Source organism: Atractosteus spatula, chromosome 10, assembly GCF_055471065.1.
Source record: "Atractosteus spatula isolate fAtrSpa1 chromosome 10, fAtrSpa1.hap1, whole genome shotgun sequence".
In the NCBI taxonomy this organism is placed as follows: domain Eukaryota; kingdom Metazoa; phylum Chordata; class Actinopteri; order Semionotiformes; family Lepisosteidae; genus Atractosteus; species Atractosteus spatula.
The window spans coordinates 25,619,797-25,632,011 of record NC_142715.1 but is presented as its reverse complement, the minus strand read 5'-3'; the positions used below and the strand labels follow the sequence as shown (position 1 = coordinate 25,632,011).

The following is a 12,215-nucleotide window of genomic DNA, read 5'->3' as shown; positions in this document are numbered from 1 at the left end:
CTCAATAATTATAATACATTGTGGGATCTCCTGTCCCAGCCTGAGGAACAGACAGTGAGTCTGTCTCTCAATAATAATAATAATAATAATACAGTGTGTGATCTCCTGTCCCAGCCTGAGGAACAGTGAGCCTGTCTCTCAATAATAATAATACAGTGTGTGATCTCCTGTCCCAGCTTGAGGAACAGACAGTGAGCCTGTCTCTCGATAATAATAATACAGTGTGTGTTCTCCTGTTCCAGCCTGAGAAACAGACAGTGAGTCTGTCTCTCAATAATAATAATAATAATAATACAGTGTGTGATCTCCTGTCCCAGCCTGAGGAACAGTGAGCCTGTCTCTCAATAATAATAATACAGTGTGTGATCTCCTGTCCCAGCTTGAGGAACAGACAGTGAGCCTGTCTCTCGATAATAATAATACAGTGTGTGTTCTCCTGTCCCAGCCTGAGGAACAGACAGTGAGCCTGTCTCTCAATAATAACTAATAATAATAATAATAATAATATTATTATATGAAATAATAATATTTCGCCTGAAGCGCAAGCAACTTGTGAGAACAGGTTGGGTTTGCTGTGCTCAACTGCCTCGGCGTCTTCATGTCGTAGCGCCGCAACGGTGTGTTTTCCTTCCTTCTCTTTTTAGCCCGGAAGAAACATTTTACTTGTTCCTTTTGTAGCCCACGCATGCCGACGCCTGTGTTGTGTTGTGGATTTTCTCCTTCTTGAATTTGTACTCCTCCTCCCTCTCTCTCCCTACCTCTACCTCTCCTTCTCTCTACCTCTCCCTCTCTCCCTAACCCCCTCTCTCTCCCCTCTCTCCCTCTCCCTCGCCCTCCACCTCTCTCCCTCTCTCTACCTCTCTACCGCTCTACCTCTCTCTACCTCTCCCTACCCCTCTCTGCTCTCTCTCTCTCTCTGGAGTTTATTTTCCAGACAGAAATCCAGCTCCGTCCCTCCTGTGGAAGATTGGTGATGCAGGATAAGAGCCCCTAACCGAGAGCACTGCAGCGGCAGGTTCTGTGGTCTGTTTCAAATCCGCCCGCGATGAGACACTGAGGAGAAATGAAGAGCCCCAGTTGCGCTAGAAAATCACCCGGGAAAGAGACTTTCAATGTAGGAAAAAAAAGTCGTTAGTAACAGACATAATATGTTTGTTTTGTTTTTTTAATCGCTGCGATGTGTGACTAAGCTCATACGACTAAGAGTTGCCCCCCTTGTCTAGATCTGGTAACCTGATCGTCGCTGGTGGGCCAGATCGTGTCCCCCGTCACTATACTGGGGCATTAGGACCCACACAGACCGCAGGGTGAGCACCCCCTGCTGGCCCCACAGAGAGGGAGAGGTAGAGGTAGGGAGAGAGGTAGGGAGGGGAAAAGGGAGAGGTAAGGAGAGAGGTAGAGAGAGGGAGAGGTAGAGGTAGGGAGAGAGAGGAGGAGTACAAATTCAAGCAGAGGCCTGAGTGGAGCACTGTCGTATGGCCCTGACACCCACCCCTCCACTCTTTGAATAAAGCAGTGTCGTCTAGCCCTGACATCCCACCCCCGCCACTCTCTATGTAAAGAAGTGTCGTATGGCCCTGACATCCCACCCCCGCCACTGTCTACGTAAAGAAGTGTCGTATGGCCCTGACACCCACCCCTCCACTCTCTGCGTTAAGCTGTGTTGTCAGGCCCTGACATCCCACCCCCGCCACTCTCTGTGTAAAGCAGTGTCATATGGCCCTGACATCCAACCCCCACCACTATCTGCGTAAAGCACTGTTGTATAGCCCTGACACCCACCCCTCCACTCTTTGAATAAAGCAGTGTCGTCAAGCCCTGACATCCCACCCCTGCCACTCTCTACGTAAAGAAGTGTCGTATGGCTCTGACATCCCACCCCCGCCACACTCTATGTAAAGAAGTGTCGTATGGCCCTGACACCCACCCCTTTACTCTCTGCGTTAAGCTGTGTTGTCAGGCCCTGACATCCCACCCCCGCCACTCTCTGTGTAAAGCAGTGTCATATGGCCCTGACATCACACCCCCACCACTCTCTGCGGAAAGCAGTGTCGTATAGCCCTGACACCCACCCCTCCACTCTCTGCATAAAGCAGTGTCGTCTAGCCCTGACATCCCACCCCTGCCACTCTATACGTAAAGAAGTGTCGTATGGCCCTGACACCCACCCCTCCACCCTCTGCGTTAAGCTGTGTTGTCAGGCCCTGACATCCCACCCCCGCCACTCTCTGCGGAAAGCAGTGTCGTATAGCCCTGACACCCACCCCTCCACTCTCTGCATAAAGCAGTGTCGTCTAGCCCTGACATCCCACCACTGCCACTCTCTACGTAAAGAAGTGTCGTATGGCCCTGACACCCACCCCTCCACTCTCTGCGTTAAGCTGTGTTGTCAGGCCCTGACATCCCACCCCCGCCACTCTCTGTGTAAAGCAGTGTCATATGGCCCTGACATCCCACCCCCGCCACTCTCTGTGTAAAGCACTGTCGTATAGCCCTGACACCCACCCCTCCACTCTTTGAATAAAGCAGTGTCGTCTAGCCCTGACATCCCACCCTTCTTCACATTCGCCCATGCAGGGGAAGCCAGTTACACCAAAGCAAACACAGGAAAGTGCATTTCAAGCAGAGACCAGGAGGGACTTGTTTACACCGAGAGTGGTCGGAGAATGGAACAATGCGCCCAGCCATGTTGCTGGAGCCAATTCTTGATGAGATCTTGGGCTCACTAAGAGGCCCCCGCTGGATGCTAATCTTTCTGTTGTTCTTGCAGGTCCTGCGCTGCTTTTGAGCCGACAGAGCTCGTCCTGGTCTGTCGGCACAGCCCAATTGCAAATGATCGGCTCCGCGTACAGAAGGAACGTGCGTTTGGTACAAGAGTGCACGAAGGCACCGGAAATACATTGGGAACAAATGACCGGTGGCTCTTTGCAGTGAGCTCTATTTTTTTTCATTTTCTTCCCTTGTATTTTCCTTGCTCTTTTACTCCTTTTTTACTCTTTTCCCCCCACGCAGAGACGGAAAACATGCCGAAACCCTGTTTCACCCTGTGTTTGTGCAACGTCAGTCTGTGCATGGAAAATAAATCATGCAGTTGCAGTGGCGCAATCAGTCAGTGCGTGGTGCTTATACAGCAGCGCCCAGCGGAGTTATGCTGAGGTTGTGAGTTTGAGCTTTACCTGGAGCAGTGTAGCCTGTGTCTTAAGCTGCTGAAAGCAACTCTTGAGTTTAGGTGCTCTTAGGTATTTGCTGGAGATCAGGTCTAAATTAACATGAATGAAACAAGTAAAGCTTTACTCTGTACCACACCCAAAGAAGGTTCCATTGCCGAAACATTGTTCAGCATGGAATAAACCTTTACTCGTTCCTTTGCAGCCCATGCATGCTGACACAGCTACTTACTTAAATTACCATCAGCTGTGGACCCTCAGCTGGCCTGTACACAGGTAGATGAGAGATATCTTCTTAGACGAGAGGAGCACAATGGAGTACTGAAAACTTGAAAAAGCTCTCACAGTTAGATTCTGTGTTTTTGTTGTTCCCTAGATATGTTTTTAATGTTCTTTTTCATTTTGTTTTGCAGCTAGCACTGTTTTTTCATTTTCTTCCCTTGTATTTTCCTTGCTATTTTACTGTCCCTTCTCCCCCTGGCGGAGACGGAAAACATGCCAAAACCCTGTTTCACCCTGTGTTTGTGCAACGTCAGCCTGCGCAGGTCTTTAGCTTCTGAAAGCAACCAGTTTAGATGCTGCTACGTATAGGTTGTCCTTAACACCTTATGTAGTGGGATTGTAGTCTGTTAGGTATTTGCTGGAGATCCAGTCTAAATTAACATAAAAGGAACAGGTAAAGGGTTTATTCCACGTCACACCCAAAGAAGGGTCCACGTCGTGTTTTCTTCTCTTTTCAGCATGGAATAAACCTATACTTTTTCCTTTGCAGCCCATGCATGCTGAAGCAGGTCACTACTTAAATTCCCATCAGCTGTGGACCCCCTGCTGATCTGTACACAGATAGTTGAGAGATATCTTCTTAGACGAGAGGTCTACTGGGACTAAGGGAGCACGATGGGGTACCAAAGACTTTTCTGTGTTTTTGTTGTTCCCCAGATTTGTTTTTAATATTCATTTGTTGGGAAGTTGTTCCGTTAAGTAATTTTTTACATTTTGTTTTCTGTAGTAGTTAGACTACTACAGTGATTTACCTAGGTTCCCGGAAGGCTTCTTGCATTGTGGTTGTTGTGTTTTCGAGTTACAAGTATTTTTTTTCTATTGATAGGACCCCACGCATTACTGTGGGACTAGTTAACTTAAGTTCTTACATTGTACCTGAAATTACCACATAAACTACTACTGTTTTTCTTTTTCTTAATAAAGGTACAAATTATGTTTTTATTCTTGCGGCTGATTGGCAATGACCCTACAACGGGTCAATGCAACGAACGTGGCTGCTGAAATTTGTCAGCAGCTCCGTACTAAACCTGTTCTCAATTGCAACAAACCTAAAATAACATCTGCTGCCCATTAGATGTTACTGATGTAGGAGACTAACTTAAACCACCTCTTCTCAGGGTTTAAGTAGCTCAGTAGAGGAACAGTCGATCGCATTTGAACTGTTCTGAATGTAGCGGAAATAATATGGTCACAAAGTAACGAACATACAGTATGCACCACTCGCTTGAAATATTTAGCTAAAATTGTTTTCTAGACACCACAACTATTCACAATGAATTTGATCAATACATGTCTTTATTGTAGCGGTGAGGCTTATTAATAAGACAGAATTAAGTGTTGCTGTGCTTTCCCAAATGAGGCCCCATCTCTCTCTTCATCTCTGTGGTGCAGCCATAGAGAAACTATTCTGATTTAAAGATGTTTTCTTTTGATAAGGGACAGCTCCCAAATGGGAACAGAAAAGAGAGTGCTGGGTCTTCGAAGGAAGAATCTAAGATACCTCAATTGTATATATATGGTATATATACAAAAAATCGATGGCAACTAAAGAGAAAAGTGAAGCAGCTGGAGGGGACATGGAAAGAGTACTGGAGATGCGCTCGTACGCGAGTGAGACTCAGCTGCCGGAGGAAGAGCTGGAGTCCCTGCCCAGCACACCTGTGAAAACCCCGGTGGCCAAGAGAGGAAGGGGCGAGCTGACGCTGGAGGAGCTCCAGACCAACATCTTCAACATGATGGCACGGAGCCTGGCTGAGCTGAAGGAAACGATTAGATTTAATACAGTCGGAATTGAAGGTCTTAAAAAGTCCATGGACTTTGTATTCCAAGAGGTTGAAGACTTAAAGAGTGAAGTGAAAGCTCTTAAACGAGTGAATATTTGGCAAGAAAAACATATTAAAGAACTTGAATTGAAAGTGAACGATGCAGAAAGATACCGTCGACGATGGAATTTAAAATTACTGGAGTTAAGGAGGAACACGATGAGGACATTGTTGCAACAGTGAAGGGTATCTGTAGAAGGACCCTGCCGGACCAGGAGGACGTGATATCATCCATTGACTTTGTTCACAGGATTGGGAGAGCGAACATGTCTGGGCAAGTGCGCCCCAGATCGATTAAAATACAGTTCACCAAGAGGACAGCAAGGGACATACTGTGGCGAGCAGCAAGGGGGAATGTGTATTCGAATGAGAACAAACTGAGGTTTGATCTTAAAGGACCTGTCCTCCACAGACAGGAGCACCAGGAGCCAGCTGTGGCCCCAGGTTGAAGCTGCAAGAAGAGAGGGGAGGAGAGCCTGCTTTGTGGGAGTGAGGGCCTCTGTGGACAGGAAGGAGATTCGCTCCCAGTGACTGCTCAGTTAATGATTGTGTTTGGTTTTATTTGTTATAGCAGTATATACTAGTGTTTGTTTAGTGTTAGTTTGGAATGTTGTAGTTATGTATTAAAGACTGTTATAGTTCTGGTTCTTGAAAAACTCAATAATTTAGACAATCTTAGAGTTAGTTATTTGCTTTTGTGTATATCTTTTCTATTTTCTCTATTAATGCCAGAGGTATTCGAAATGATGTAAAAAGAAAAGCAGATTTTTTGGTATGTAAAAAAGTGAGTGCTGATTTTTATTTTATACAGGAAACGCATGCATGTCAATCGGATTTACAGTTTTGGAGGAATCAATGGGGGGATGATATTTGGCTTTCCAATGGTACTAATCACTCAGCAGGTGTTGCTGTTTTGAAAGGAAGCTTTAAGGGGAAAATTCTTCACAGTAGTATGCATCATTCTGGGAGATGGATAATTTTAACAGTTGACATTGGGGGGAAAAAGTTTATACTTGTTAATGTATATGCCACTAATAATAAAATACAAAATAGACTTCTTTTTCAGGAACTAGAAGATAGTATAAAACAGGTTTTAAATAGATATTTGGAAGTTAAAATAATTTTGGGTGGAGATTTTAATACAGTGTTTGATGAGAGTTTGGATAGATGGCCTCGAAGGGTTAATCATAGAGTTGAGTCTTGTAGCGGCGAGGTTTAATAATAAGGCAGAATTAAGTGTTTCTGAGCTTCCCAAATGAGGCCCCATTTCTCTGTTCATCTCTGTGGTGCAGCCACAGAGAGACCATTAGTGCAGGGTGATTTAAGGTCCTAGGACAGCTCCCAAAGGGGGATGCACTTAGCTAAGATCATGGCTATCATGATCAATGGTCATCCATTGGCGCCTATCTGTCTAGGGAGTGCCAGATGGACATCAGGACTGCATTCCTAGGTGTCAGGAGTAAGTGGCTCATATCTCACCTTGATCAACCAATCAGGGACTGGTAGGGCCGAGTAACCCACGTGGGACTCTGATGCCCATGGAACTTTCAGCCTGAAGTTCCTCCAGGTAAAAACAGGCAACACAGAGAGCCTGTAGTGGACTTTTCTGAAAAAGAGAATTCTGAAGAATTCCAGGGCAGGACGGCCCAGGAGCAGAAAGGCTCCCAAGGGCAGGACATTCTCGCAGCATGCCTCCTGACCATCCTGAGACTCAGCCCGGACCACCACGGAACGGCCAGTGTGTCCGAGTGCCAGAACTTTCCTCTGTTCTAAGAGTCTAGAGCGGAGGTTGCCACGAGTAACCAGAGGATCCACCCGAGGTTAGCATCAGCAGCAGGCCTCGTGAACAGGTTGGAACTGTGGACAGCTGAATCACTATTCAGAACTAGCACTTCATCAGGAACGAACCGGTTTCTTCCTGACCTGCTGGGACCCACAGTCATCTTTTCTCCTGTGCACAAACTTTGCTAGTTAAAGCCAACAATAACTAGCCGGTCAGTGAGCATCAGCAGCGCACCGTCGCAAGCAGCACAGCACAGCCTGGCACGGAGCCAGAGAGGCCGCAGGAGATCTGAATTCCCAGAGATTGGATGAGTATTCAACTTCAATGCATTACAGCTCGAGAATTCAATTGCTATCCCAACCAGTTGATATCAATTTAATTCCTAAGAGTTATGTACTTGTTTTGAGTATCTAATGTAGAAGTTGTAACCAAGTTCAATTACGAAATGGTCTAAATGAATGATATACTGAACGTATGTCCTCTTGATATATGTAACTCTTGGTAACTGACTGAATATATACCCTTTGTATTCTGATAAGATCTGTTAGGTTTATATGCATATTCTATGTATTAATAAATGTATCCTCGTGTATTAGTACCTGTGTGTGTGCATTGTTTGAGTTATATCGCATGGTTGGATTCTAAAGCCATTAAAAGAATATTAATTAATAATTAATAATTAATAATTGTCCCAGTAAATGCCCAAACCCTACAGAACTGGTGCCTTCAGAGAGCACACTACATAGTGATGACATCTTTCTGTATGATCAGGACAGGAGCTGCAGGTCTACTGTGTTGTGGCTGCAGTACAGTTTTAGCTTATTATTACAATACTTTTTAACAGCGACAGATTCTTAAGATCACAAGGTGTTTATATTATTTCAGTAAGCTGTTACTACATTCGGAACTGTCCCATAGGATTCAGTGTTCCATTAGTTTGGCACTAAACTGCTTAGTCTATTGTAGGAATTGTACTTAGTCCTGTCCTGCAGTGTCCTCTAGAGGGCAGCAGCTGGTTCCTTGGGCTCATTGCAATTGGGAACATGGTGATTACTGAGCAGTGGACTAAAGTCAGCAGACGAGCGCGTTGCAAATCGGTATTAATCTGGCGTACAGAGCTGCATGCTAATCTCTGGATCATCTCCAGTTAATGCGATGCTGTTCTTAGCTTGCAATTGACCCAATCTGACTACTGGCACCAACCCTGTTATTACAAAGAAACTTCTTGTGTACCTACCGTGATACATAAGTTTGGTGGAGAGGTTTGGCAGCCCATATTCAGTCAAAGATGTGTGTGCAGATCACTGTGATATATATATCCATGGTCTCCTCTGTTTATTGGAATTGTTTTAACCTGTGTATTCTTATTGTAATTCTGTCAAGTGCTTTGAGAAGCCACCTTTGGAACCATTATATAAAATAGTTTATCCTAAATCCTTGAAGCTTTAATAGGGCACTGCAGTAAGGCTAAAAATTGACAGTGTTAGTGGGCCATCATGATTTGTGCAAATTATAGGTAGTCACAAAGGAAGACTAGGATTCACTTGAAATCCATGACATGGGACACTGAAACAGTGAAGAGGCTTTGTGTAGTAAGCGTTCAGTCTCAATCTACACAGTCTGTGCTGCTGGTAGAGGTGGTTGTGAATACCTGACTTCCCAGTCAAATACTGGGATCTCCAGTCTTATACTGGAGTCATGAGAAGTCTTAATACTTCTCATGACTGCCCACTACCACTGCTGTGAAACCAACACCCATAAGACAAGACCTCTGAGATTCTAACTGCACCATTATTCATGGATGTTCACGCACCAGTATTGTTCCTCTGCTAAGGAAGGGAAGGCCTACTTTACACCAAGCCCCTGTTGACAATTCCTTCCTTGTGTTTCTTTTAGACAGTTTGTGCAGCCTAGAATAGGACACCAGATCTCACTCTTACTGGGCACTACAGTAGCAACTCACACTCCATAAGCACTACCCCTCTCAGAAATGGGAGGATTTCCAGTATATTGAACACCTCTGTCTCTCCCACAGTAAAAAAAAGTCACAATGCCCTGCCCAAGGAATAGTGCGGCCATCTTCCCCCAGTACAATGCTTTATTACTCCAGCCATTTTCAGTCCTCATTGGCAGCAAGACAGGAAGCATTCTTGAAAGAGGAACCCCCACAAATACTTCCATTTATTAATGGGTCTCACTTCCCTTGAATTCCTCCACCCCATTCAAACCTATAAACCATAAAGAAACAAGGGCAGGCAGAAGGGTCTTTCACAGCTTTATTGAGATGTTGCCATTACAAGGCGAGTGGAGGCAGGAGAGTCACAAGAGCCAGGCTGGAGCCTTCATTCAGGCACCTGGGGAGGAAGAAGGAGAACAATCCAGCTGAACTGCAGGACACCCACCCCTACAGGAGCTCCTCCTGCCAGACCCTACCTGTCCACTGGCCAACATCTCCAAAGTCCTCTGCTCCCTCCACATCCTCACTGGTGCTCTCAGCATCTTCACTGGACCTCTGAGGGTCTCCCTCCTCATCCTCAGTCCAGTCAGCTCCCACATCCAGAGGACCCTCTACTGGTGCCACAGCCACCCGACTGCTGGTCACCAGGCTCCTGGTACCTGTGGACAAGCAGCACCCAGGAGTGAGGGATCCGCTATACCCCAAGTCCCACAGTGATGCTACTCATCTAAACAGTCCCTTTGTCCAGCATGGGATCATTCCTCAGTTGTCCAAGCATGGTTGTCTCTTGGGCAGAGATGCATCCACAAGGGATAGAGAACCAGACCCACCTTCATTCCGGCTGCCAGCACACCTGGACTCACAGCAGGCACAGACCTCATGGTCACCATACAGCTCCTCCCACCTGGAGGAGAGGAGGACAGGTGAGGCCTCCACCTGGCATGTCCCAGAGCACCCTCAGCAGGCTCCTTGCAGAAGTACCTCTTAGCCTCCCTGTTGTAGGTACAGGACTTGGTCCCTGGTGTTGCTTTAGCAGGAGCCACAGCCATGACACAGTGCATGTACAGCTCAGTCACTCCATGCTGCAAGAGGGAAAGTCACAGCATTAAGGGATCAAGGCCAATAGAGGGACAGAGAAGGACCTTCTGCCATCAGTGAAGTCAAGCTGGCAGCTCTAGGCACTACAGCTGCCACAGTCTGGTTCACATCTAGATCATGGATGGAAAAGCAGACAATGGATCAGTAGAGCAGGAAGGCTGAGCGGCCTTTGAGAGCAGTACCTTCCTGGACAGCTTCTTCTGGAAGAGGAAGGCATCAATTGTGAAGCGAAGCACATCCTTCTGCTTGGAGGGGACAAACCTGGACAGGCAGCCATCTGCCTTGCTGTCCACCATGCACCTGGGGACAAGGACAAGGATGAACCCCTGCAGGCTCTCAGGGCTCCTGCCCACCTCTCCTCCCAGAAGGGGCTGTACCCCAAGTTGTCGATCACGGGGAAACGGGGCTGAGAGTTCTGGTCTGGTTTCTCTGTTACGTAACATGAGTGGATGTACAGCCTCTGCTCCGCTGTGGCAAAGTAGGCAGTGGCCTGGAAGTACATGGGCTGACCCAGGAAGTACTCATCCTTAGGAGAGAGCCGGACCCAGTGGGCTGGAGAGAGAGGCAGCATTACACCTGCACACAGTGCCCCCTGCAAGCAGGAGGAGCCACTTGCTCAAGGAGCTTACAGTTGGTGGTGAGCAGGACAAAGCTGTGCTTGTTCTTCAGGTCCTTGAAGAAGGTCCTTCTCCTGGCCCACGTGGGGACATAGCCAACCTTGTAGGAGTAGTGGAACCTGCAGGACAGAGGGGATGAGGGGCTTCTGGACACTTTCCCCAGCAGCAGCAGAGCCCTACCTACCTGTTGTAGGAGCACTTGACCGGCACAGAGAAGGGAATGAAGCGATGCACAGGTGCACTGGAGGAGGGTGGGGCATAGCGGAGAGTGTTGGAGTACACCAGGCGGCCCTGGACAACCTGCAGGGTCACAGAGAAAGGGATATTCCCAGGCAAGGCAACCCCGACACTAGCCCTACAGCTCACATCGATACACTGCCTGTAGATGAAAACCCGCTTACCGATCGCTCAGTGCCGCACTCGTGAAGCCCGTAGATGAAGTAGAAGTAACTGCGTGTGGTTCGGCTGACGCTGCAGTTGCCCAAGGTCACCTCCGATGGCCGACAGCTGAAGCCGAACAGGAGCCGACTGACCCTCACGTACATCCTGCTGGAGTCGCACCACACAGCCACTCCTCGGGTGCCCCCGATGGCCGGGCAAGCCGGCTGCCGCCCTAGCTGGGGAGGAAACAGGACGCTCTTGATGTAGGCGGGTAAGGGGCGGCTGCCAGCTTCGGGCTTCATCTTCTCCTTGTCGAAGTAGGGCGAGTACGCGTCTCTGGACATGGGAAGGCGGCGAAAGTCGGGAGCCAAGGACTGCGAGTCGTTCTCGCTTGCAGACAGGTCTTCAGAGGGCGCATCTGCCAGGCTCAAGTCCTCCGACTGGGGTGCGTCATCGGGAGCCGGGAAGTCGGCCTGGAGCGCTAATTCCCGAGAGTCCCAGCCAGCCGGCCCGGCAGAGATCAGTGCGGGGAGCCCGGCCCCTGCGCACAGGCACAGCACAAAGAGAAACGAGCGCATTGCCAAATTGACGTCCCGCTAAACTGCTACAGAAATAAGACAAGTAAACCACCAAACTGTGTTGAAGCAAGAGAGCATAAAGTGTGAATGCGGTGACTAGGTTTTTATACTGGCAGGACCTGCTACCACACACATGGTCACACTACCGCTCAATCAACACAATCAATTACACACAGAGACCCGGATTGTTATCAGCGTCTAATTAGAACCTGCTTCCAGTCTGAGGCGGGACTCCGTGAAGCCGCCTGAACACTTTCCCGTGTGTATCTGAGCTCAGCGGAGGAGTTCCACGCAATTTAGACAGAATTAAATCACCCACACGTGTAAAATTTGCTCAGATTAATTTATTGTTCAATTAGATTCTAATTTCCGAGGACAGTGTGTTAAACTCGCTGCCAGACAGAGTACGGAACATGTGACACGTCCGTCCACACTTTCCTTTATCGAGGGGGCTGTTCTATCAACATGTACCGCAATGAAAATAATTTTACTATTTTTCATGTGTAATTGCATGTCATATTAAAATGTG

At 47.6% G+C, this 12,215-nt stretch overlaps 1 protein-coding gene across 1 annotated transcript; it reads right to left on the bottom strand.

Moving 5' to 3' along the window:
- Positions 1–9,459: 9,459 nt before the first annotated feature.
- Positions 9,460–11,686, bottom strand: LOC148826659 (zona pellucida sperm-binding protein 3-like). The gene is made up of 8 exons (XM_088926273.1): positions 11,129–11,686; positions 10,912–11,027; positions 10,740–10,846; positions 10,488–10,662; positions 10,293–10,410; positions 9,994–10,094; positions 9,843–9,916; positions 9,460–9,671 (listed from the first exon to the last, which is right to left on the bottom strand). The coding sequence occupies exons 1-8, from the start codon at positions 11,684–11,686 to the stop codon at positions 9,460–9,462; spliced, it is 1,461 nt and encodes a 486-aa protein (XP_088782399.1).
- Between the last annotated feature and the right edge of the window lie 529 nt (positions 11,687–12,215).

Coding starts and splice junctions, on each gene's coding strand:
- LOC148826659 (XM_088926273.1), bottom strand. CDS start 11,686: ATGCGCTCGTTTCTCTTTGTGCTGTGCCTGTGCGCAGGGGCCGGGCTC. Junction 10,663..10,739: donor TGTCCTGCTCACCACCAACT/GTAAGCTCCTTG, acceptor CTCTCTCTCCAG/CCCACTGGGTCCGGCTCTCT. Junction 10,095..10,292: donor AGAAGAAGCTGTCCAGGAAG/GTACTGCTCTCA, acceptor TCCCTCTTGCAG/CATGGAGTGACTGAGCTGTA.